This window comes from Nesoenas mayeri, assembly GCF_963082525.1.
Source record: "Nesoenas mayeri genome assembly, chromosome: 11".
In the NCBI taxonomy this organism is placed as follows: Eukaryota; Metazoa; Chordata; class Aves; order Columbiformes; family Columbidae; genus Nesoenas; species Nesoenas mayeri.
Genome location: NC_137563.1, coordinates 2,347,867 through 2,373,566, shown reverse-complemented (window position 1 = coordinate 2,373,566; position 25,700 = coordinate 2,347,867). Strand labels below are relative to the sequence as shown.

Below are 25,700 nucleotides of genomic sequence, written 5' to 3'. Positions count from 1 at the left end.
ATGCCGGGGAGACGCTTCCAGTCCGGGAGCGGTGGCGTCGGCCACGGGCTGTCCGCGGCGGGAGCGGGAGCCCCCGCGGATGCTGTTGGAGGGAAGGTAGAGTCCGGGCAGCCTTTCGCCATCCCCTGCAGCCGCCGCCTCCCGCGGCCGGGCGAGCGGCCGGGCTGGCCGGGGGCCGACGCCGCCGGGGCGCGGGGGCAGGCGGTGGGGGGCGCGGGGCGGCCGCGCCAGCTTTTCCTCGGTCCCTAACTCCCCTGCCTTCTCTCTTCTCCTCTCGCAGCTCGCCTTGGAGAGGCTGGTCGGAGACCGGGTGGCGGCGACCGGCGGACTTCGGCGGCGGAGAGGAGGCGGCGGCCGCTCGCAGCCCGGGGGCTCGGGGGACGCGATGTGGCGGGGGCGGCTGCTGGGGATCGCCCTGGGAGTTGCCGTGCTGTGGGCGTCCCAGGCGGGCGCCGCCGCCGCCGGGCACGCCGGGGGGGTGAGCGCCAAGGAGAGCCGGGCCAGCCGGGCCAAGAGGCGAGGGCAGGGCGGCGGTGGGCACGACGCACTCAAAGGGTAGGTGCGGGGCCGCGGTCCTGCGGTGCGGGGAGCGGGCGTGGGTCTGTCTGTAGTTGTGTGTGTGCATCTATTGCTCCTTGGCAGTGGGAGCTGGCGGGGATGGGAGAGTTCCCCGAGTCCCCTTGGGGCTCCCCCTGCCGAGGGGCAGGTTGGGCTGGGGGCGCCGGTCACGGCCCGCAGCATCCCGGGCTGGCTCCGGGGCAGGGGACGTGGGGTCCCACCGCCCTCCCGGGACTCCCCCGGCTGCCCGTGGGGCAGGGAACTGGGTCCCTTGCGTGCTGCAGCCTTGCTGTGCTTTTGGGTGGATGATGCTTTGTGAGGATGAGCCTCTAGCTCGGAGGTTGCTAATTCAGGTTCTAGGAAGGATATAGATAAAGGTAGACTGAGGGCTTGTGCATTCCTGCTGCGTCCCGTACTGCTGCTTTGCATAAAACAGAACAGTGGTGGGATCCAGAGACCACAGCATGCACTTTCAATTAGTTGTCCTCTCTCATCTCCACCTTAAACCTTTTGCAATATGTATGTTCTCTTTCACTCAAACGGACTGTCTTTACTTATCTGGTGTTTCTTGGGACCTGGGGACAGCAGGGGGAGAAGAATAGGGACATTTTTTGGTATCAGGGCTGTCTGGTACTATTATGAGTAAGCCCAAACATACAAGAATTTACCGTCATTATGAAACATTGTGATACACGCTTAGGAGGGTGGTTTTTTAGAGTAAATCAGTGTCAGACGAACTATTTTCTCATTTCTCATGGAACACCTTTTCAGTGCAAAAATAGTTGTTAAGTCAGCTGAAAGGCATTGCACATGTGTGCCGTGGAAAATGTTGTTCCCTGGAAAGGCGAAAAGAAGAAGAAGAGGTTCGTTTTTCAGGTGTTCCAATGTACCTTTTCAGCCATAGCCAGATTTTTCATTTATCATGCAGAGGGCAAATATGGCACAAATTACATGGACATAGTTATCCTTCAGTAAGGGATGCAATGTATTTTCTTTCTTTTCCTGGTTTCCTTAACAAAGAGCTATTACTACTTAATTTTTAGAGGCCTTGATAAATATATTTAATTTCTTGCTAACTTTCTCATAATTATATAGTACTTTTTTTTTTTTAATATTCAGATTTGCAATCTTGGCCCTTTCTTGTGCTTGTGTGGTTGGAAAAAGGTTTACGTTTTCACATCCCTATGCTGCAGAAATGGATGCAAGCTATCAGCATTGCTTTTAAATGATCTGATTTTGTAGGGGCAGGCTATTATTTCATTTCCTGATACCTTGTCACAAGAGAAATAGTTGCACGAAGTAGACCCCTTCCTGTGACAAAAGCTATTCCAGGAGGTGCGGAGGACAGATAACCAAGTATGTAGTACTAATTGCAAGCAAGAAAAGAAGTTAAGGAAAGCTATTTATCAGAAATAGCCTTTATTCTTCAGGATGTTTTAATAAACTTTCTCATTGTAGAACTCTGAGTTAATATCAAACTGACAGAGTTTTCTGATCAGAATATGCCATCGAGCACACGTGTGCTGACTGGATGGACTTGGTGGGAGTTAGAGGCACTTTAGCTGAGGATTAGATTTATTTGGTGACCATAACTGTTGCCCTAAAATTGTGTTGTTTAGGCAGTAATAGTAGTGCATCATATTTCAAGCATTAATTATTTTTGGAATCTAAAATGGCTTAGGGTAAGTATTTAGTTTTATGAGTTGATTCTTATGTTTAACTGAAGCTTTCAATTTCTTTACGTGCTTTGCAATGACCGTGTATTACCTGTCAGTCACATATCTATTTAGTAATTTGCTAATCTAGAGATAATGACAATATCGATTTTAGGTATTTTATATCTTGGTCAGTCATTTGGTATATTGCAAATCTGAATGTGTGCCCTTGGGAAGCAGGTTCTTAGCAAGAATATAGTAACTTGCCAGATGATCTTAGATACAGTCAAGACAAAACAAATAATTAGTTTGGCTGCTTGTTAGACCTTTTTCTGTAACTCTCATTTGAGGCTGAGTGTCGAGTGCTCGGATCGCTTGGAGCAGATTGTTAACACACGCTCATCTTGATCACTGTTGGGTGAATCCTGCTGGCTATTTCCAGTTTAGGAGTTATGAGCACTTCCTTAGGTGTGGTACCGTGCAATATGAATCAAAAGAGTTGTCATTTTAACAGGCAAGGTTGGAACTAATTCTTTGGAAAGCCAGATGGAAAACATATTTTTAATGTACAGGAACTGTATATACATTAAACAAGGAGAATTCACTGTTACTGAAGGACTAAAACAGTAAAAATACGATTTTACAAGATGACATACTATTTTTTAGCTTGTTCCTTGGTACAAATACATTTGGGAATCTGAGAGTTGTAATACAAATCATAACAGATGCTGGGAAACTTTATTTTCATGTTATTGTAGTTGACTAAGACTCTTTTTTCCCTTCCTTTTGCAGTGAACTCCTGCTCTGATCGCAGGAGCATGGGGAGACATTTTTAGAGAAAACCCTTTTCTACTTTTTGTGTGTTTGATTATAATGACTATTGAGAGTGTTTTAGCATTTAAAAGTACTGAGGTTAGTCTCTGTGTGCATACTGGTCTCGTACGGTGAAATGAAGAAGCCCCAGATCTCTTTCAATTCTCATGATTTTTCCCATTTAACATTCTTTACTGCAAGCTGTTGATTGCAGATGTTTGCTTTTGTCCTCCTGCCCTTTGCCTCGTTGTTTATACCAGTGAGCTGTCTGAACATATACAGTGATTCTAGAAGTATATTTGAACTTTGCTAATTTTAAAGCATTTGGAAACGTCTCCTATGTGCTCATTTTAAGACTTTCAGCTTGCTGCTCGTGTAGTTTGAATTGATCCAGCTATGAAGGCATCAGCAATGAAGCCCTTGGAGTGCCATCTATGTTTAGTCTAAGGCAACGTGTGTTTATGTGCTGGTGTTTGGTGCCTCTAGGTGATCAGAAAGCAATCAAAATAAAGGCAGTAATGATCTCAAACATAACCAGCTTCTCCCTTCATGGAAGGGTTGCTGGAATCCATTATGATTTAGCAAGTTAAACTAATAAGCTACTACTGAGACACTTTTATCCTCTGGAACCCCTAAACTTGAACACAAATGTTAATGTATTGAATTATAAGGCATCAAGCCATTATCCTGCTACCCCTTAAACACTTAAGGATGCAGTGTCAACTTCTGAAGAAATAAAACCTACAAAACTGGCCACGCATGGGAAGTTCTTTGTAAACAATATATACTTGAAGTCAACAATTTATATATGTTTCGGTCATTTGAATATAAAGTTAAAAAAAATTGCTGTTGATTTGATTGGTGATTGAATACAAGAAGTGTTGTGCTTAAGGATCTTAGAATTAATCAGAATTTCCTATTTTGCGATGGTGCCAGACAAAGGCCTCAGACTCTACAGAGGATCAGTCAATCTCTTCACAGCATAATGGCCAAATTAAGCAATTATTTGCCTAACAAAAAACTCCACAGAAATTTTAAAAGAACTAAAATTTCTTCAAGATAGCTGACTTGTGACGTGACTCTAATTAACACACTGATTAATACATTTATGCAAGAATTTTTTTAATGTCTTTGTTTTTCTTAAATTGAAATGATAGTGAATATTGCAGGACAGGATAGTTGGCTCCAAAATTATGCATAAAACTTGGATCAAAGCTATTCAACAGGGGATTGAGGTTTTTTGGACTAATTTCCTTTGGTCATCCCAAATGAAGTCCACAGGTTTACTGATATGCTTACTTGAGTAAACTCAGTTGGATTTGACCCTTTTCATGCATCACTGCTCCCTGAACTAAAACCAGTCTTATAATCTATAACATAATTCCAGTATTCAACTATATAATTAAGGCTTCTGGTTTTCGTTTTAAACCAATATTTACCACTAAAAGCCTGCTGAAGAAAAGCAGACTTTCCATACTGGTAAATATTGGTTTATGCGGAAAAACCTCAAGGATTTTTCTGGGCACGTTTGGCGCGCGCGCCTCAGGCCGGCTGCCGCTGCCGCCGCGCGTCGTGCCGCTCTGAGCAGGAGGCAGCCTCGAGACTCGGGGATAAACATCGTAATTGAAAATGCGTGCAAGTGGCTGTGATACCTGATGTGCTGGAGCACTCGCCAGGCGTCCCGGCAGCCCGACCGACCTCCTGGCACCCTCTGCCCTTACAGGGTAGAGCCGGTATGGAGGGTAAAGAGCTTTTGTGCCAGTGCATCCTAATGCAAAACCTAAAGTGCTTGGCAACTACACGTAGTGTTATTCTGCACCTCTATGAAGTTGTTTGCCAATGGCTGTGATATTTTTTTTTGTTGTTGTTATGATATTATCCTTGGAAATCTAGTTCTAGAGTGAAATGAGTTCATAGGTCTTGGCACTGCGTCTCATGTACATGTTTCCTTTCAGTAGGGCTGTATGATGCGATTTGGTGTAGGTGTGACTTTCTCTGGGGAGCAGGATGTGTGGATGGGGAGCAGGGAAAGCAGACAGAACCAAGTGAGGAGCCAGCACAGAGTCTGTTCTTTGTCCAGCAATAGCTGTTATTAACACTTGCTGAAGCACTAATATTGAAAGAAGGAATAACATTATTTTCAGTTCTGGTCATATACATGTCTTTACCTGGCTACCACAATAGGTTTTAGTTACATTTTTGAATATACTAGTTTAGATACTACGTGTAACTTCTTAAATGCATGTAATGAAAGCTGTCTGACAATAGTCTGCACTGGATTACTTTACCCAGAGCCAGTAGCAATGCAAAGCTACGCTGTTTGAAATTTGAATTAGACCGCCACCCTCCCTAAAACACATCAGAGAAATACTCTTTTCCTATTTGATGGTAGTAAGTCACAAATAGAGGAAAAAGGCTGCAATAAGCAGTATAGCAGTATTCTTGGCGCACTGTATGAAACACGGTTGTGTTGGAAATACTGTAAAATTGGCTTGTCAGGTTTCCCGTCACCAAGTACCACTTTGCCAAGGTGACACCTTGAAGGTCAGGAGGGCAGAGTTGGATGTAGTTCTTTCTTTTTCTTCCTCTCTTTTATTTCTGTGTTTACGTTGGTGTGCATAGCCCAGAGCTGTATCAGGCTGGCCTGCAGTGCTCACCCAGATGCTGCAGGAGGGGTCACAGCTGGGCTGTGATGGGCTTGTGCTTCGCCTACAGACTGAGTGGAGAATTTCACACTGGGTTTGCCACTTTGTGTCCCATCATAGGAAGGTACGTTGCTGCCATCCACCCTGAGGGCTCCTGTATAAGGCTGACCGTGGTTATGAATGAATGTCATGGATGGCACTTTGTTTCTTTTCTGGTGTTCCAGGTAATCATTTTCTTCCATTGATACATGACGGAACTATCTAATATTTTGTGTGGTGTTTCTGGAGACTTTCTGATCTGTTAGTGTTTAGTTGAACTTCTATTGAGGGGGAACAGGTGGTGTTAAGTCTTTAGAAACTGGGGGCATGAAGCGTTGGGGGAAGAACAGCAACCTGCACCTGGTTGAGTAGCTTGCAGGTGACAGTGCAGGTTTCCAGAGGGAATGGTTTGAAGGACAGGAGGCGGCTCCGGCACGTGGCTGGGATGCTGCCCACAGCTGCGCTTGCCTCAACCAAGAGCCCACTTAAGGTTCATAAAAGCAGACCTCTCCCCTCTTGTTAGCCAGCACAGGATACATTTTGTGTTCAGTGGTGGTTCCCCAAGTTTTTCCCCAGATTCAGTCTGATCTTGGTATGTTTGCCTTGTTAACTGGATAAGCTGCTCTATGTGCAACTCCGCACTGCTGTGCCAGAACCTTGGGGGTTATGCTGGGCTTGAGGATACAGACTTGCAGTAAGCATAGGGCTGCTCTCGGTTTATTTGGTAGCAATGGGAGGATCAGTGGGTTAGGGTTTGGCAAGGCCAGTCCATCTGTCTGCTTCATTTACAGTGATCCTTATTGAATAAAATTGCAGCTTCTGTTTTCCCGCATGCTTATTTTCCTCTCCTGTGCTGTGTTGTTCAGCAGTGCTGCTCACTTTGGACTGTCTTTCCCATTGTTGTTCATCTTCCATCATGCAAACTGGATTGTTTTTTATATATGAACTTCAATACAGGTTTTGACAAGGGTCACTTGAAATGTGTCAACGGACCCAGCGGCTTGTGGTTGTTAGAACAGCACTACCTAAAACGCAAGACCCAAACTATTTGGTGACATGAATCACCAGGAAGGTTTCCTCTTGATAGAGGTGGCACACATTGGCTAAAAGGAGGCCATCTCTACTTAAACAAGTCTTTAGGAGCTAGGGATCTTTGCGTACGTATGGATATAGTAAGAAATGAATCATTAGCTTTGTTGGTTTGCAGTGAGATCACCTTCCATCTTGTTCCTCTTCTTCATCTCCCTGCTGAACCCTGAAGACGAAGAGGATCTAGATGCATCTGTATCACTTCGGTCTTACTCCCCAGCCTCAGTAAATATTTTGGTAGAACGGAACAATTGTGGCGTGGACTGTTTCTGATTAGCCATCGCACTGTGCCGGAAAATACATTTGCAGCTCTTCAGTGTTGTGTTGTGGATGTCTCCTTTGGTTGTTTTCTCATCCGTTCTGACTCTCCCGCTTCGGTTTTATTTATTTATTTGTTTATTTATTTTTTAAGGATTTCGGACGTACCGAACAGCCTCATTTATGCTGAGGTTGATGTGCAGATAGAGACATGAGAAGAATCATTTTACTTTTTGGTGGCAGTTCAGTAAAGTTGGGTTCTTCTTTGGGAGGTACCTTGGGAGGTAAAACATAGCCTGTTAAATTAAAACCTGTGCCTTCTGATTTTGCTTATAGATCTTCACTGAAGTATGAAGGACTTCTAGCTTTTATCTGGAAGAATATTTTGAATGTTGACTTGCTGGAGAATCTGTTGTTTTCCTTTCTGCTCATTCTATGAAATGATTCATGACCATTACAGCCTCAGAAATACCAAATGAAAGCCTCAGTTCTTTTGTCTACAGACTTAATCATTTTCATCCTCTTTTTCAAGCTTCCCCCTCTCTCGTGTTTTGCTGGAGGATATCAGAATATCCCGTGATGCTCAGCTGAGGTTTCAAACTAAAATTTGTTTCCTTTCAGGAAGATTTTTTTTCCTATCTCTTTTATTCTTCTTTGTTTTTTTCCCTCTGATATTTCACCTTTTTCTCTTCCCTGTACACAGAGTTTATTACCAGTGCCTGCTAGGGACAGGGTGAACTGCAACAGTGGGATCCGTAGCAGCCGAGTTTTCGTGTTGCCTTATGATGAACATGCAGTGAATTGGTCTTTGAAAACACAGTTTCGCTGTCCCAGCAAGGAGTGACAGAGGGTGGGACACGGTGTGTTGTGAAGGGAGGAGGAGAAATGCTGCTCTCTCACCTAAAATAAATCTTCCAACAGCCTAAGGGAGAACACTTTAAACACAAGTTAATGGCATTGCTTAACACATAGGGGCATTAACTGAAAACTGTTGATATAAGTGGCAGGTTTGTGGGACTCCCTAAGCTTGCGTTTGCTCCTGGGTGGGGATGGTGGGTGGCACCAGCCTCTGGGGTAGCCTCGCCAAGGGGCTGCCCAGCTGTGGGGCTGGGCTGGCCAGCTGTGGGGCTGGGCTGGCCAGCTGTGGGGTTTGGCTGGCCAGCTGTGCGGTTTGGCTGGCCAGCTGTGGGGCTGGGCTGGCCAGCTGTGGGGCTGGGCTGGCCAGCTGTGGGGTTTGGCTGCCCAGCTGTGGGGTTTGGCTGGCCAGCTGTGGGGCTGGACTGGCCATCATGCCCAAGCCAGTCCTTGCTCTGCTGCTGGCCCGGCACACAGCACACGCTGGCCAAGGGGCTGAACTTGCCTGTCTGCTTTCTTTTGGGACAGTGTCTCAGGCCTCTGCCCCCACTGATGGCAGGTATATGGTGCGTGTGGGCAGAGATGTGGGAGGTGTAACCTGGTCTTTTCCCATTCCCCTGTTGGAAGTGATGTCTGGACAGCTATGTGTTGCCCATGCCCACAGTTACACATCTGTTTAGGGCTGCCAGGATAGACAGGCTATGGGCTTTTGGCCCTTGAATGCACCTTTCCACTCTTTTTTAAATTATTTTAAAGAAAGTACCTGCTGGATCCCTCCTCTTTCCCAGCTGTGCTCGTCTGGCCCAGCAGATAGTTTTTGTGGTGGCTCACTTGTACTTTACGTGTCTTGTACAGCCAAGTAGACTGGGTGTCACACTGGACCCACTGACATTCTCAAGTGGAACAGTGAGCAGAATACATGCTAGAAATGCATCTGTCCCTGGCTGTAAGTGAGAACAATGCCTGGCTGTCAGGTTACATGAGTTTGTCCCTGCAAAAGACACAGTCAGATTTTCAGAGCGAGTGCGGAAGAATTCACTTAATGTCAAATGCTGTTCTTGGATTGCTGTATTTAGCTGTCACAGTGTGGTGGAGGTTAGGGTTAGAAAAGTGTTCAGTGTTGCTGCAGGAAACTTGCATGTCGTTTTGAACTCTTGACTTGCACACAGGCCGTAGCCAAAGACACCCGTAGAGCTGCTCGGCATGTTATTTTCTTAGTTGAACTGAGCCAGGATTCTGGGGCAGCGGTATCCTTACTGTCAGAGTGAGAAATAGTTATCATATTAGGCTCTCTGCATGGCACAGACATCCAGGCTCACTTATTGCGTCGTAGAAGTGACGACTTTGGATGCAGTCCTTTATACGTAACAAACATATTTTGCTTAAAAATGCATGCTTATCCATTGTACCATAATAAAAACTAAATTTTGTTCTTGCTCTTAGAGTCTAGCATTGCTTCCCAGATTTTCCTTTTATACCATTAAAATAAACAGCTTCAAGAGTCCTCTCCAGTGAAAGATGGAAAAGGGCGCAGTGACTAAAAGATCCAAATTTCTAATATTTAGCGAAACAACAATGAAGCAATCTCCATTTAAAATACTTGGAAATGAGGCTTATACATGTTAAATGCAGACTCGCCTGTGTTTTTTGCTCTATCCCATCCACGTAGTTAAGATAGTTTGTGGACATGCTCATTGGAAGTGGTGGGGTCGAAGGACAACCAGGCTGCTTCACTGGGCTCTGATGTGCGGGATGGTCCGTGTCCGGGTGGCTTGGGGCAGCTCATCATCACCTGCTGTAGCTCTTACCTGCTGTGTCCCACTGGGAACTGGATCTTCCCTTCATGGTTGTGCTTTGCTTGCTGCTCGTTGGAGGAGGGAGTAGGTGCCAGCGCAGGAGCTGCTTTCGGTATCCACCTGTAATTTGTGCACCAGGCACCTGCCTTCTGCTGTCTGTGTGGGGAGGGACCTTGGGAGGCCGTATGGTCCAACCTCTGCTCAGAGCAGGGGCAACTTAAATCAGGTTGCTCGTGGCCGTGTCCCCTCAGGTTTGGAGTATCTCTAACAATGGAAATTCTTGATTCAGTGGGAAATTGTTTGAAATCTTGATTCAGTGAAGCTCCAGTGCAGTCAGCAGAGCTGGGCTGCTCCATGCTTTTAGCATTTACTCTGAGATGCTGAGAATTTGAGAGAGGCACGTAAAGCTGTTTTACAGCGAAATGTATAGGTCTGATTATGTGTCTCTGGAAAATGACTAATAAAGGCTATTCCTCTTCAGGTTCTGGAGCCTTAGCTACTATTTCTTAGTATATTGGTTAGATTCAGACTTAGACAGCCACATTTTTTAAGACCAGCCTACCATTTTTTCAGATGCAGTTTATCATCCTTTTTAACTGCCAGTGCGAGCATGGCAGCACCTCTCCAATTCTATATGGAAATGATGAGCAAATAATTCTGGGTACAGTTTTAGCAGGTACCAGTGTTACCCAGGTAAGAAGAAAATAGGCAAAGGCTTCTCTAAAAATAACTGTTGGCTGATCACGCTGCTTTAAATTGTATCTCTTCTGCCAGACAATTGGGTCCCTACATTAGGTTAAACATATGCTAGTTGCTGCAACCAAATAGTTAAAAGAAGTCCTTCATTAAACATTCCCTTGCAAGGAAGAATCCCTTGTGTTTTCCTAGGGAGAGGAAAAGTGAGTTGCGGGAAGGATGACAAACCCTCCCCGGTATCCCTGCATCTCAGTCCAGCTGGTGCTGGTGCTCAGCTGTCTCTCTCAGCCGCTCTCTGCCCACTCTGTCTGCTCTCTCCGTCTAATTCATTCAAGACCCACGCTGTGGGTTTGGTTCAGCCTGGGTTACACTAGCACTGGCCGGTGCATGGCGATGCTGCTGACAAAATTTCCTCCCGAGGCCTTACTCACAGCAATGCCAGAAACTCTTCCTCCCGTGGGAGCTGCAGATGGGCAATACTTTCTTCGGGAGAGGGCTGTAATTTCCTCGAGGGGTCGCGGGCAGGGCAGAGCGGGGATGCACAGAACTAGCACACCCCTGAGCAGGCTGCAGCGTGGGGCTCCGGCTGTGTCGCTGCTGGGGTCCTGGAGAGATCAGCTGTGGAGGGGTTTTGATAGATTAAGATCTGTTGCTGAATTAGTCAGGCTCAAAGGTATCTCAAGGCCGCTTCGAGAAGCTGAGAACAGACTCTGCTGTGAGAAAGAGGGGCGTTCCACAATCACCGGGGTCCTGGTGTGGCATGAATCATTGGACATATCATCAGTGAGACTCCAGCGCACGGACAGCCCACGATACTCATTTAACGAATCCATGCTTGGAGCGTGGACGCGTGATTAGAATATAGTTACGTATATAAGGAGACTTGTTTCTGTAATAAATGGCTTAGCGTGATTCACATTGAATCGACTTGTTTTGCTGAGTCCTTATCTCGCTCTTACAATCAGCCACAATGCTGGAGGTCCCCCCATTCCTGGGCTGGGTGATGTTCCCCACTACCAGCTTCACAAAGGGCTTTTGAACACCTCGCTCGTGTCTCTGGCTGCCCTGTACCCTCGCTGCCTGGTTTTATCTGATAAGAAGGCACTACCAAGCTTAGCGTGATTTGCTTCCCATCATTTTACATTTGCATGCCTGCTCCACAGGTCTGTCCCCAGTTGCTGCGTAATTGCATGCAATTCGAGAGAGCCAGGCAGCCACTTCTTGCTGAGACGGGGCACTGAAAGCAAGAGTAGCAAAGGATGGATGGAGCCAGTTGGTCCTTTCCGTGAGGCGATGTGGTGCGGCCCCATGGAGGAAGGAGAGCTTTCCTTTGAGAACGTGCGCTGCAGCCACAGCCGAGGAGGCGCAGCACGGGGCCGGGGCAGGAGCACGTCTGCCCATCTGAAGGAGCTCTTGCTGCAGCCCTGCTCCGCTCCATCCCCACGTGCGTAGAAAGGACAGACAAAGCTTTACTTCACCATGAGGATGAAGGTTCCGCGTGGCTGTTCCTGAGGATTATCTTTAGTTTGGTACATGCAGGTGCTGTCAGCCAGACCTGTCGCTCTCGAGCGTTAGCTATCAGAATTTCCAGATGAACTTTTTTCTTTCTGCTGTTCTAAGACTTTTCTAGTTGATGAGTAACTTCTTTTGATGATTATTCAACTCATTTTGCTACTGAATTTGTACTTGCATATCATTAATCATGGACTTAATTTGTTTATTTTGGACATCTTTGATGAAACTCTGGGCATCAGTCATACTGTCTCTCAGCACCATACTATTACGGGAATACTTCTATACTTTACAGTTCATAAGTGACTCTAAAATGAAGTGAAAGGCTTGTGTTTGTTAAATGGCAATGGGAATAGCTTTGTTCCCGAGATGATGCTCTTTCCTTCCTCTGGGCACCACAACTTGCTTGGGCTGTACTGAGGCATTTTTGCTTATTTTACCGTTACAAATTAGGTTTTATAACTGAACTGTGTTTGTAATGCTGTTCAGGAAAACAGTTTTATAAGAATATAAAATGCTTCTTTAGTATTCATAGCCTATAATATCAGCAGGAAAATATGCTCTATTAAACATAACAGTGGGTAGCAGTTTTAAGTACCGCATTAGAGGCTTTACAATTTGATTGATGGTTTCCACGATTTTACATGAGGTAAATTGTTATTCCTTGAATACACTATTGATTTGTTTATTTGTCGGGATTTTTTGCTGTATCGTTAGATCACTTCCTAAATATCAATTAATTCAACCTTCAAAATTAATTATTTGAAGAGAAAGTTTACGAATAGGCACAGGAACACTGCCTCCCCCTCAAAGAAGTAGCATTCAGACTTTGTGATAGGTTTCTTTTATAAGCTAGACTGCAGCTTTCTGGTGACGAAGTGTTCCACTGGAATATGCACTTGTCAGGCTCAGACTGTTCCATAGAAGTACAGTTTGATGACTTTTTCTTTTTCTTTTTAAAAGGCTAAGCATGCTGCATCTGAGTTATTAATAGAACTTATTGGGTGTAGAGCTGAGCCTACCCTGTGCGCAGCCTCAAGGCTTCCAGGGTCTCTCTGACTTCATGCTTGCTGGCACATCTACATTTTCCAGAGCCCCATTTTGGAAACAGATTTTTAAAATCGGGTTTCCCCATGGCACAAAAATCTGCTCCTGACTCTTAACTTGGACCAGATGGTCCCCAAAGCTGTGTACTTGCTGAGACTGAAATTCATCAGAGCACCTAAACGTCGCTTTATCGTCAGCCATTTATAGATTCTGACCAGCTGGGATCGGAAATGGTTGGTTTATGCCTGTAGGTTGTAACAGGTAGCAACAAACTCCTTCTGTCTGTCTTAATAAGTTCCATTATTTCCTCTGACTGGAGAAGGTGAAAAGCAATCTCACTTGTCTGCTTGCCAGTCTTACTTGGCAGATGATCGCGGAGCAACATTTGGCATTGATGAACGGGGAACTCGAGGAAAGTTACATGGATATAGCCCTGCAGGGAAGTAGCTGACATTACTAAAACTGAATACGTTGGAATTATATGAATAAGACTTTGAGTCTGTAACAGCAGTTGCAGGAAGGGAAAAGGGCCCTGCAACAAGTCCAATTGTGTTGCTCACATTCACCTCAGTTCCTACTTTGTAATTATCCAGAACCAATGGAAGGCTGTGGCAGTGTTTGCTCTGACTTAACTAGTTTCTAGCCAAGCTTTTAATGAGAAGACGAGTTGTCGCTGAAGTTGGTGTTATCAGAATACTTGAAATTGCATTAACAATGCAGATCCCTACATATAGAAGTCTTGTTAGTTAGAAAATCTTCATAAAGAAATGTTTATGTGTATCAAGATTGTTGCCTCAGCATATGAGGTAACTGTTGTTTACTTAGACATTGCAATACTAGGGATTGAGAACTTCATGAAAGACCAAGGACAAAATAATAATAGAAAACCCTTCCTAAAACAATAAACACTTTAAATCTGTTTCTAATCTGTATACGGTATTTTAATAAAGCAGTTTCTAGGATGTACTAGTTTATAGATAGCTCTAGTTGCATTTATCTATTGAGTAATTGCTCACAATGCTAATAGAGGTTGTAAAATTTTCCTCTGAAAAAGTTATGAAACCTAAACCAAAAGGAGGCACATATTCCCGTTTTTGAAGCTATTCTTACTACCTTTCGTGCATGGATAGATGCATTAAATCAATAGGACAAGTTAGATTTAAAAAAAATATATCTGGGAGGGGCATAGAACCATTTCAACTTCACCAACAGAATCATGATAGGAAAAGCGTCATGTCCTGTCAGCTTTCGTTGTGAACTCTAATGATATAGTTATTTGAAAGGGTCAATATGGATGAGAGAAATTGGTTGGAATGAAAAATTCCCACAGATCCATCATTTTAAGAAGTGCAGCAGGGCCTTTCTAATCATTTCACAGGACCCCGTCTCTCTACATGCGCCCACATCCATGATTTCTTTCATAGTAAGTCATTTTTGCTAATGAAGCGTTCACTTTTTTGGCTCATGTATTTGGCTAATGTCCCGTTTGGCATGTTTCATACATACATGATTTTGCTCATGGACAATACAGGGGAGCAGTACTAGTGCTTTAGTGTAGAGAAGAGAAAGCAACACAAAGCTTAAACTGATGATATAAAGAGCACTGAATTTCTTCTGTGTTTGCTAGTGATGATGGGTGTGATTTTGTATTTAACTGGGAGTTTTGCTCCAAAACCCTGTATGCTACTTTTCCAGATATGAAGTGATATGGGACAAGGTTTGCTTATTCTGTTCCTGTTGTTCAGATCGCACTGATTTGATTTCATATTTATAATGTAATCTTCAGTTTCTAAAAGTGAATGTTACCTAAAAACCCCAACAACGGTTCTGCTAAAAACATATAACAATTCTAGGTTTAATTATCGAAATGTATATTGCAATGATTTACTTTTTCCGTTTTTATGCTTCTGCTTTTAAAACATATTTCTGAGTAAAAATAAGCATTCATCCTGTTTTTTTCCAGGCCAAATGTGTGTGGATCACGTTACAATGCTTACTGTTGCCCTGGATGGAAAACTTTACCTGGTGGAAACCAATGCATAGTCCGTAAGTTAATCCAGTTGTGTGTTATGACTGAGGTTTATCTATGTCAGGCTATTTTTAATTGTGTACAAGAACCGAAATATGTTTCTGTATGGTTTCAATAGCAGCTGTACATAATTTCTTTACCATTTTAAATACATTAAGCTAATATACAAAGTTTTGTGGGCTACAATACAGTGATGTGATACCAGCATTTAACAAAGGATTAATCCCATCCACATGTTGTGTTTAAGTCTGGTGTAAAGGGATCCAAGGGGTGTGTGGACTTTCAGGAGCGAGTAGCCGTGGAATATGTTCATCTATTTAAGTAAATGGAAGGAGGCAACAGCATCGGGCCAGCAAGTACATTTTCTCTGCTTGTTTGGACCACATCCCTGAAATATGTGTGTAGGGATATAAATATATACATATATACATCCTAGTGCTGTATGCATATTCATGTGTAATGGTACAATGTACCAGAAATAATTATTAAAGGCACTTTGCTTCAGTCTGGTAAGACCCTCTGCAGAGATGCTGAGGCAGAGCATGGTCAGATGGGAATTGTTAGGCTTGTGGAGAAATAAAGGGAGCATTGTCATGGTGCCTCAGTGCCATCCTTCCTCCAAGAGCGGGCTGGCAACAATGGACCACAGTTTCACTTTTGCAAGGAAATCTCCCTACATCTAGTGTGGCCTGTGCATCTTCCCAGACCTTTCCACAGCAGCTTCTGAAGGGTTTTAGCTGTCCCCTATAGAGGTGTGGATCAACAGGACGAACTGCTTTAGAATCTGTTGTGTGCTGTTGAAGGAGTTTGGAGGTATTTGTTATGGTATTAATATTCAGTACGAATGCATATTTTCTATCAGGTGTTTTTTATGCGTTTGAGGTTTTTGAAGCATTTTTAAAGGCATTTATGTTTTCTTTACAGCAATCTGCAGACATTCCTGTGGGGATGGATTTTGCTCTAGACCAAACATGTGCACGTGCCCAAATGGTCAGATAGCCCCCTCCTGTGGCTCAAAATCAAGTAAGTATTTCTTCTGTGTCTCTGATACTACTCTTTTGAGTCTGTGAAGCTACTAAGGTATGTAAGATTGTTCAGTGGTCAATATTTAAGACAAATAACCTCTGAGTCACCAGATGTACTTTTAGCACAGGAAAGAAAGCGCAGTGTCCTATGATGAAAGTGAAGAATGACTCAGAGACTAGCTATTGGGGACACTCTTTTTTTTTTGCCAAATTAAAAGCAAATTGGTTTTATTGGAAGCTATATTCACTTGCCAGTTTGTAAAACTAATTCCAGTCTTCCTTGCTTTCTGGAAAATGCCTTATCTCTATTCAATGCTAGACATGCACGCATATACAGCACAAAAGTTGCAATGAGAGAGAGACAACTGTTAACAATTGGCTGAATTTGACTTCCTTTGTAATTCTGCTCTCATTTTGGAGCCAGACACTGCTGTATTTTACATACATAGGCCTACAAGTATTAGGGCATTTCCTTGCCAGGCTCAGTACGTATCTTCTGAATTTAATATCTCTGACCTTATTCAAGTGATACTTCTGTAGGTGCGAGAGGTACAGAGCTGGTCCAGGTTTTTCAGTGGAGGAGCTTTTCATCAGAAAAAAACCCAGATGCTTTGGAAATGAAGCTTTACAGAGTTGACTTTTCCTAGAAATTTTGGATTTCAGGTTTTTGAGCAAGGTTCCCCAGATCCAGAAAAAAAATAAGTAAAATTAAATTCATTCAGTGAACCAGATAGCTCAATGGCTGATCATGGGCAGAGCATCTGAGAAGGAGTAGGATTTTTCTTTGGATAGTAGCTCAGTTCACATCTGAAATGCGAGCTGTCATTCCACTGTAGCCTCATTTGAGTATGGTGCTTGTCTCTTAGAATGTAGAAGGTTTTGATTTTTGTATAAAACGTGAAGTTTCTGGGAAGAATTTTGGGGGAGATTGGTTCCCACATATGCCCGTAACTATCTGAACAACATCTTAACTGAAGTCAGTGGGGGATGCGCTCAGCTGAGATCTGTAATATTGTGCATAATGGTCACCCTTTTGATCCTGAGTATCTTTTCAGGCTCAGTGTGTGGTCTGCTGTGCCCCTGTGTTTTTACCTTGCCATTTTTCTGCTTTCCTAGTTGATAACAGTGTTCCCACATAGCTGACAACTTCAGTTTGTGGCTTTAGCATCCTTTTTGTGCAATAACTGTGGAAAAACAATAACAACTCTGGAATGTAGTGGAATGGCATGTACTCAAATGGTAAATATTGTTCTTTGTAGTTCAACCCCCTTCTCAGGCTCCTGTGATGTCTGTTAAGGAGAGGTCAGTGTGAGGAGGGTATGGAGAGTGCTGGGAGGAGGAAGGGTACAAAATGCCGCACAAATGTGTGTGTTGTGTTCCTGCCTCGGTTTGCAGCTACTGTTTTACCAGGTGCATACGCCTTAATCCTGTAAGCCACTAAAAGGAAAGTATGACCTTCTCCCAAGTCCCCTTCAGGGTACAGAGGAGAGATATATCCCTCCATCTGTTAGAAGTTTTGGCACCTTTGTAAAAGGCAGGAACGAGTGGGCCTTAGTATTACCTCATTTTTTTTCTGAGGCCACACTGAAGTATTTTATGAGTCAAGACTTGAAAGAAAAACAGAGTATGAGTAACATTACAGTTCTTCTTGTGATTCTTTTTTTGAAACGTTCTGCCATTGATCTCTGTAGTTTTAGCTGTTATTGGAGCCGCACAGATAAATGGCAGCGGAAGGACTTTACTACAGTTTTTAATCAAGCCACTTCTAAAGCCTAAATGACATCACTATTTTGGTTGTTGACAATTAGTTCTTCTGGGCATGAATATTCTGCTAATCATAATCTTTAATTGGTGCTGACATTATTTTCCTTACATTACTACGTAGGTTTACCCACTATTAAATGTTGCTTTTCTATATACAGTATAAGTATTAACACTTTACAAATAGACTTAGCAGCTGCTTAAAGAAAGATATTGTTTATAGTTTGTTTAATCAGTGCAATAATTTAAGATACATTTTGTGTGAGCGGTCACATCACCTTTATTTATAGAAACAAACCAATTCTAAAAGCGAAAGTGTCTTGAGTTGTAGAGAGAAAGGACTCCATTGCCTCTGTGCGCTCTTGTGTAATAATGTTTATGACCCAGCACCTCATTAGGACTCACAGAACATACACTTTCTGTAAGTCATTTGCTCTGTTGGCACTGTAGACGAAATCCATGAATACATATTTACACAGCAGACCACAATGACTCAGATCTGCTATTTAGGAAACAAAGTAAACATAAACAATACTGTTTGACATCAAAGGGTTACTGTCATCTCCCATTGGTAACAGTTAATATTTTGTCAGAATACGCATTCATGAAACCTTATTTTAATTACAAGTTTTAACAAATGAGAAAAACTGTTATTAGAACAATTTAAAAAATCAAAAGTGGATGATGCAAGTTTGTCACGTGGGAAATACAAATAACAAATATGAGTGAAAATACCGTGATTTCTCAGGATTAAATATATGCCCTTTGATATATGAGAGTGTTGTCTTTTGGATATTTTAAGCTATGTGTGTCTTCGGTACTTACGGAGTCGGTAGCGGGCACAGGTTTTATAGCACATACAACCATAGGCAGGAACCAAATTCACGGTGGCTCTTATTTACTGGTTGTCTGCTGGAATTAAATAATTAATGCAAATTGGAAAGCACGTGGATCGGAAAGCAAAACAAAGCCTTCAAGTTTGATTCTTATGCAGGTCAGTTTGGGGGCGTTTCTGGTTACGAGTCAGCTTTAGGAATCTGATTTGTGGTTGAAAAGAGCAACCGGTGGTTTTCTCAGCAGGGATTTTCGTGACATCGGTGAACTTGCTGGTTATTTCTATGTAATCAGTGAATTTTTGGGTATGCTTACAGTAGTCTTGCAGATAAGATTGCCGCATATGGAGGCCTCCCCCCGCTGGCTGTGGTGTGTGAGTGGCTCTGACATTACAGGTGCATGTGTGGGGACATGTCCCACACCCCGTGCTGCGCCAGCGCTGCCATGGCTGCTCCACTGCTGCCTCCCAAACCCGCTGGGCCGTGGCTTGGCCCTTGTCTGGTGGTGGTGCAGCCGTGCCCGGTTTGTGCTGCAGCCGTACCCTGCGATCCTGTTGTGTTGGAGCTGCTGCTCTGCCCCTGTGGGAGCAGGGGGTGAGTGAGGAGGAGGAGGGTCCCTCCTTATGCATCGAGCACCCTGTGCTGCCCCGAGGGTTGTGGATCAGGTGTGTTTCTGAGCTCAGCCACTTGGCTTTGTGTCCAGCCTGTTTTAGTCAGAATGGCTTGGGCTGGCCTAAACAGGGAATCACAGAATCCCAGAATGTGAGGGGTTGAAGGGCCCTGGAAAGCGCATCCAGTGCAGTCCCCCCATGGAGCAGGAACACCCAGATGAGGTTACACAGGAAGATGTCCAGGCGGGTTGGAATGTCTGCAGAGAAGGAGACTCCACAACCCCCCTGGGCAGCCTGGGCCAGGCTCTGCCACCCTCACCACGAAGAACTTTCTTCTCAAATTTAAGTGGAACCTCCTGTGTTCCGGTTTGAACCCATTACCCCTTGTCCTATCACTGGTTGTCACCGAGAAGAGCCTGGCTCCATCTTCCTGACACTCATCCTTTATATGTCTGTAAACATGAATGATTCTCCCCTCAGTGTCCTCTTGTCCAGCTCCAGAGCCCCAGCTCCCTCAGCCTTTCCTCACACGGGAGATGCTCCACTCCCTCCAGCATCTTGGTGGCTGCGCTGGACTCTCTCCAGCAGTTCCCTGTCCTGCTGGAACTGAGGGGCCACAACTGGACACAAGATTCCAGGTGTGGTCTCCCCAGGGCAGAGAAGGCGTTTGCTGAGGGGCTGTCTCTGCAGGAACGGAGCTGCAGCAGAGGCAGCGAGAGGCGTGAGGGCGCTGGGGGCGGCAGCTGGCAGGGACGAGTGTCTGTGCCCCCGGCAGGCTGGTGGCACCGCCTGGGTGGACAGTGGGAGTGCTGCGCTCCGCTGTCAGCAGCCGAGGTCTGGACTGTTCCCCAGGGACCGCGGTGCTGGGGGGGAAGGCTGGAGCCTGCGCCTTTGGCTTTGTGCCCGGGATCCCGCTCCTCGGGCTGCTGTGGGAGGTGTCTGTTCAACGGCAGGAAAACCTGGAGCTCAGACCCTTCTCTTATGTTCTGCTGCTCGCAGAGGTGATAAAAGGTCTTGAATTTTAAATGCTTCCAGAGTTTTCAAGGCTGCTGTGGGATTTCTCAGCACCCCGTTCAGGGCTGCAGGCTGGCGTCCCATCCCAGCGCTAGCTGCCATCTCTCTCCTGAGTCAGTCACTCGACAGAGAAAGCACGCTGAGCATCTGGGACGTGATGAGCCCGTCATTCCTTGTTTACAGCTCCTGGCAGGCAAAGCCCTGCGTCATGCACGGCCGGGCTGGGAGCGTTTCCTCGGCAGTGGCAGAGACAGGCGAGAGGCCCCGGGTGCCCGCGCCGGCCCCGCGGAGCCCTCGGCTTGAGGCGCTGGGTGAGCGGCTCCCCAGCTTTCCCACCTGCGGGCTGCAGACTCTTGATGTTCTTTAGCTTGGGACTGCACGGTACATGGCACGCGTGTTACGTTTTGGCTGCTCAGTGAGGCCCTGAACGTTTTGTGAGTGGTTTTGGTGTGATTAGTGCTCGTGGTGTGAAGCCTTAGCTCAGTTTTGCTAAGAATTAAGAAAGCTGGGAACTGTTACGCTTAAGCTTGCAGCTCGTTGTTTCACTTTGATAAACAATGTGGACGTTGCCCACACACAAAGCGTGTGTGGATGTGTCTGGTCTCGCTGGCTCTTTTGCAGGTTTATAAAGCTATGCTCCTGGAGTTATTCCTGTTTTGACTTCAGAAGTTTCCAGTGCAGACTGTTTACAAATTGGACCCAAAAGAGAACAATAATTGATTGAAAGTAATGATTTATTAATGTTGTTAACATTTCCTGTGCATGCCGAGGTAAGGCAAAGCTGTATGCGTTGATTTACCAGCATTATGGTAATTCCCGTGCTTTTTCCTTGAGTCTCTGTCAGTGTCATACCTTGGAACAGGTTATTTCATTTACTGGAATATTCCTGCTAACATTAGTGGAATTGTTGATATAGCTGAGAAAAGAGACTCTGGACCTGCATTACTCTGCTACTTTTCAAAAATGCAGTTTCAAAACCATCATCTGAGCTCCAGACAGCCTTTGTATGTTTTTCTATAAACTTTTGGAAGACTAATATTTCAGAATAGTCTGTATGATTTTGGAAATAGTATTTTCAACATTCCCTCAAAAGAGGGGAGAAAATTAATAATTGGTTTACTGACTGTGTGTCACTGATTTTGTTGCATGGCAATAAGGGAGGAAGCTCACTGATTTGAATGGCTCATTTAATAAAGATGACTGGGTGTCCCAGCAGTCTTCCCTAATGTTTTTAGTTTAAAAAAGAGGAAGAAATATTTTACCTTGGAAAAGTTCCTTTAGGAAGCAATGAGACAAATTATGGAAACTTGGTGTGTGTTTTGTGTAAAACCACTCCTTTTCCCAAAATGGGGAAATATACGTTACTTTTACTTGAACAAATAATATGAGAATCATCATATAAGCTACTGTTAACCTTTTTATCTCAACTGTAGTTCAAACTATTTAAATGGCTTTGGTCTTCATGTGGGAATGGAAATTAGCTCTTGGCATAGCTTGCTCTAATTGAAATCAGTTTGTGGTTTTTAAGTTCCTTCCCTGCTTGACAGATGATATCATTTCCTATGCTTTTTGTAATCCCCTCTGTTTTTCTAAGATTGTATAAAGCGAAGTTGAGCTACACATTTTAAAGTAACTACACACCTTTTTCTGACCTACTTAGGACATGGTCCAAAAATCTTCACCAGATATTCACTCTGTATTTGCAGACAGTTTTACTTTTTGTTGAGGAACGTTAGTATATTCTTGTTGCCTGAAGTACATCCAGAGTAGAACAAAGATGTATCATAACCATTAGACACATTAGAAATGTAAGACACAAGTCTTTACTTGCCTAATTTAAGAATTAAGAGTACCAGTGCTTTCAATGCTAGATGTTTTTAAACCCTTTTTCTGACTGCATGTTTAACTTCTGTTCTGTGGATTCATGTTGCTATAGAAGGCAAGACAGTTGAAGTTAATATTTCTGCTTGAAAACAAAAGTAAAATTCCATTCACATACTTGTGAACAGTAAAAAGCCAAATGATGCCCAGGGGCTTTGTGCAACAGGAGGAATTCCCTGGTTGGCATGGCACCTGTTAGCAACAGGCTTTGGCGGGAGGTTTTTCAGTCCTGAGCATTTCAGGTGTTGTAGGTATCCAGTGCTCCCAATCTACTAAAATGCTGATCTGACCGTAATCATGTCTGGGGAGGAGCCTTTCATGTGGTTCTTAAGAGAGAAGCCGTTTCCCAGCTGCTCAGTGTCAGGCAGCAGGACCTGTAAGGGGGACTTCAGTTTGTTGGGAGTCCTGCCTGCTTCTCTGCAGCTTGATATACTTTAAGTTGTTCCTAATCTCTAGTTGAAAATATTTAATTATAAAAAAAAAAAAAGTTAAAAATATATAATTATAAAAAAAAAGTTAAAAATATATAACTATACTGATTACTAGACAAATACTTCGGATTTATGCTCATATGTAATGCTTTTGATTTCAGTGAATAAGGGTGGTATCAAATCCTTGCACCGTGTCCTATATTCCTTAAGAACCATCATATTGTTTTCCGTATTGCCATTTTAAGCATGTATCCTAACATATGCATCCTTGGTTTCTAATACTGCTTTCTAGTTCATAGAATCAATCCTTAAACAAAGGAAAAACAGTTAAATGTTTCTGCCTGGTTTGGTTTAACTGAGGAAAACCTTTTCTCCTTTGCAGTACAACACTGTAACATCCGGTGCATGAATGGAGGGAGCTGCAGTGATGACCATTGCCTCTGTCAAAAGGGATATACAGGAACACACTGTGGACAGCGTAAGTACACTTTTATTAATATAGATACCATAATTCTGGGCTGTGTGGATTGGGCAGCCTTCAGCACTAAATTTCAGCTGATGTTCAGATTGGTTTTGATCAGGTACAGTGGAATTTTACAGGAAAACACATGACTTTGTAATGAATGCCGAGTGAATTCTTTCTGATGAGGACTATTAAAATAAACATCATGTGAATTCATAATAATTGGGTATAACCTGATCCTGTAGTTCTCACACTACCATAATTCCCGTGGACCTCCAGGGCTTTCCACTCACCAGAGCAATAGGCCATACATTTAGAATTTACATGGGATTCAGTTTTCATCTTTATAGACAAAATTAAGCTTTTTAATACAAAGCCTTGTTTTAATTTCAGGGGTTTGCTTCAGCTAGTATGTTTTAGGAATTTTGGTCATTTTGATGTTGTCGGTCGGCATTTTTTTATTTCCTCAAGCAATTCTGAGCCAACAACATTCCTGGATCCACTGCTTGAAATCTCTCCCAAAGTGACTCTGGTGATCTCTTGCTCTTCTTGGCTGGGATGCTGTGAAGAAACTCAAATAAGGAAGTAGACGCTGCCTTTTAACCGAGGCTGTCATGTTGCTATCTAGTGAACTATTAGTCTGACAGAGAAAATGTGTTTAGCTCGTTTAATGAAAACCTTTTGTGCTCTGTCAAAATCAATGGCACACTTTACATGAACTTCAGTGGGACCAGGAATTTACCCTAATAATCTGGAAGAGGATCACATGGTGAAAGGATTAAGAATTGTACTTCTGCCTTCTCTGTGAAATATCAAGTGGATAAAAGAGGATAAATGGAAACCTCCTTTGTACTGAAGTGAATGTGAAATGGAGCAAAGAATAACATTACTCGACGAGCATCAGATTGTATTTAACAGCCCCCTTTTCATGTGAATGCTGTATTTTCTGATTAATTTTGAGCGCAACTGCTTTTGGAGTATATTATGAGGAAAACTGGGTTCTGAATCTAGTGACAGCATTGTACAGGGGAGGAATATCTTGGATTGACTTAAAATAGATATTGATTACGTTTTGCCATCCTAGTTGATAGCATGACGTATTTAATATCAGCATACAGCCTTTTAATACAGGATTGTTTTTCTATTATGGTAGGGAAGCCAAATACATTTTGAAATGTGCTTCTGAACAGGGAACAACTTTGAGGATTTTGAGGTGAAATTTTCTTCTGCACCTTCTACCTTCAGTCTCTAGTATTTCAGTGTTTCTTTGTTGACAGTTTGAAAGAGATGTTCTTTTGAAGCTATGGAATTGTCTAGCAATCCCAAAGAGAGAAGCTGAGATTGTTACTGCGTTTATCTTACGATCCCTTGAAAAGATGAAGTCGTGATACTAATGAGGCCAAGATGTAGGAGGTAGATTCTGGAAAACAAAGCATCCTGTTCTGTTATGTTTACTGTTTTTACCAATTTACCTGAGCTTGTCAAGTACATACCTTCATGCCTTTCTGGAAATAGCTCAATAAAGATTACTTTTCCTTCCCCCTGATACAGCTGTCTGTGAAAACGGATGTCTGAATGGAGGGAGATGCGTGGCTCCGAACCGGTGTGCTTGCACATACGGCTTTACTGGCCCCCAGTGTGAAAGAGGTATGTGCCCTGACACAGTGGGAAAAAGTGACGTGCCAATTTGCTTAATAGTAACTTTAAAATACTTAAACAGTAATATGAAAGAAAATATTTTAAAAGTAATATTGTATTGCTGTCTATGAATAAGGTAAAATAGAAATAACGTCCTTGTAGAATGCAATGGAAGGAAGCTTTACCGCAAGGAAAACTCCAGTCTAAGAAAATGGTGGAGTTACTAGTTATCAAATAACACAAATTAAAATGATAACTTCCTAAATGCCATTTTTAATGAGAAAGAAAACTTTGACATTGGATTTTTTTTTTTAATATATGCCAGGTGTTGATTGATATGATTTTAATGGTTAGTTCTTCAGTTCACAGTAGGTTTACCAAGTGTCGTTTTCTTCTGCTGGGGCAAGCCCCGCAATTCTTTTAATATAAGAGGAGAGTTGCTCTTACTTATTCTAATCTATAGTTGAATCAATTGGATTAGGTTTTGTTAGTCTGAAGACTGAAAATAAATGTTAAATAGCATTTTTAGCAGTATTTGAGGTTCATAGGGATAGAGGCCAGGATGAAACACACATGCAACTGATTAAGGCCTTTCTTTTGTTTCGTTTTTTGCTATGAAAACAATCCAGTGAAAGAGGTGGCAAATCAAAAATATTGATAAGTCTCTTAATTCAAACTTCGATTTGGTTTCTTAAGTCATCAGAAAAGCTCCTTTTATCTCCAATGCATTCACTTACCAATGATAAGCAGCATCTTGCTTCTGCCTTTGTTGTGTTTTGTTTTGCCAGAGTTTATTCAATTCTTCTTTCCATTTTGTACAGGTTTATTGTTATCAATTTTAGCTTTTTATTTGTGTATCCATAGAGATAATCAGAGCTGTTTCCAGATGAAAACACAGCTATACCAACTGTCTTATCTGATATATGGATTTTTTTTCAGGGTCATTAAACCAATTTTATGGTTCATTTGAGCGAGATATAGTGAACAATGATTAGGTATAATCCTTCTGTTGAATTTTGTAATTTTAAAAATAAAACATTGTCATTTGTTA

The 25,700-nt window shown here is 43.2% G+C and overlaps 1 protein-coding gene across 2 annotated transcripts in view; it reads left to right on the top strand.

Moving 5' to 3' along the window:
• Nucleotides 1-25,700, top strand: part of FBN1 (fibrillin 1) — a gene marked incomplete at both ends in the record, with an annotated part of 145,410 nt that continues 119,710 nt past the window's right edge. The window contains 6 exons of one of the 2 annotated variants that reach the window (XM_080351428.1): nucleotides 1-96; nucleotides 281-555; nucleotides 14,927-15,009; nucleotides 15,917-16,015; nucleotides 22,931-23,026; nucleotides 24,563-24,658. In XM_080351428.1, coding sequence (XP_080207554.1) covers nucleotides 1-96; nucleotides 281-555; nucleotides 14,927-15,009; nucleotides 15,917-16,015; nucleotides 22,931-23,026; nucleotides 24,563-24,658 — 745 coding nt within the window. Of the gene's footprint in view, nucleotides 97-280; nucleotides 556-14,926; nucleotides 15,010-15,916; nucleotides 16,016-22,930; nucleotides 23,027-24,562; nucleotides 24,659-25,700 lie in introns of those variants that run through there. The other variant, XM_080351429.1, reaches the window with a different exon arrangement.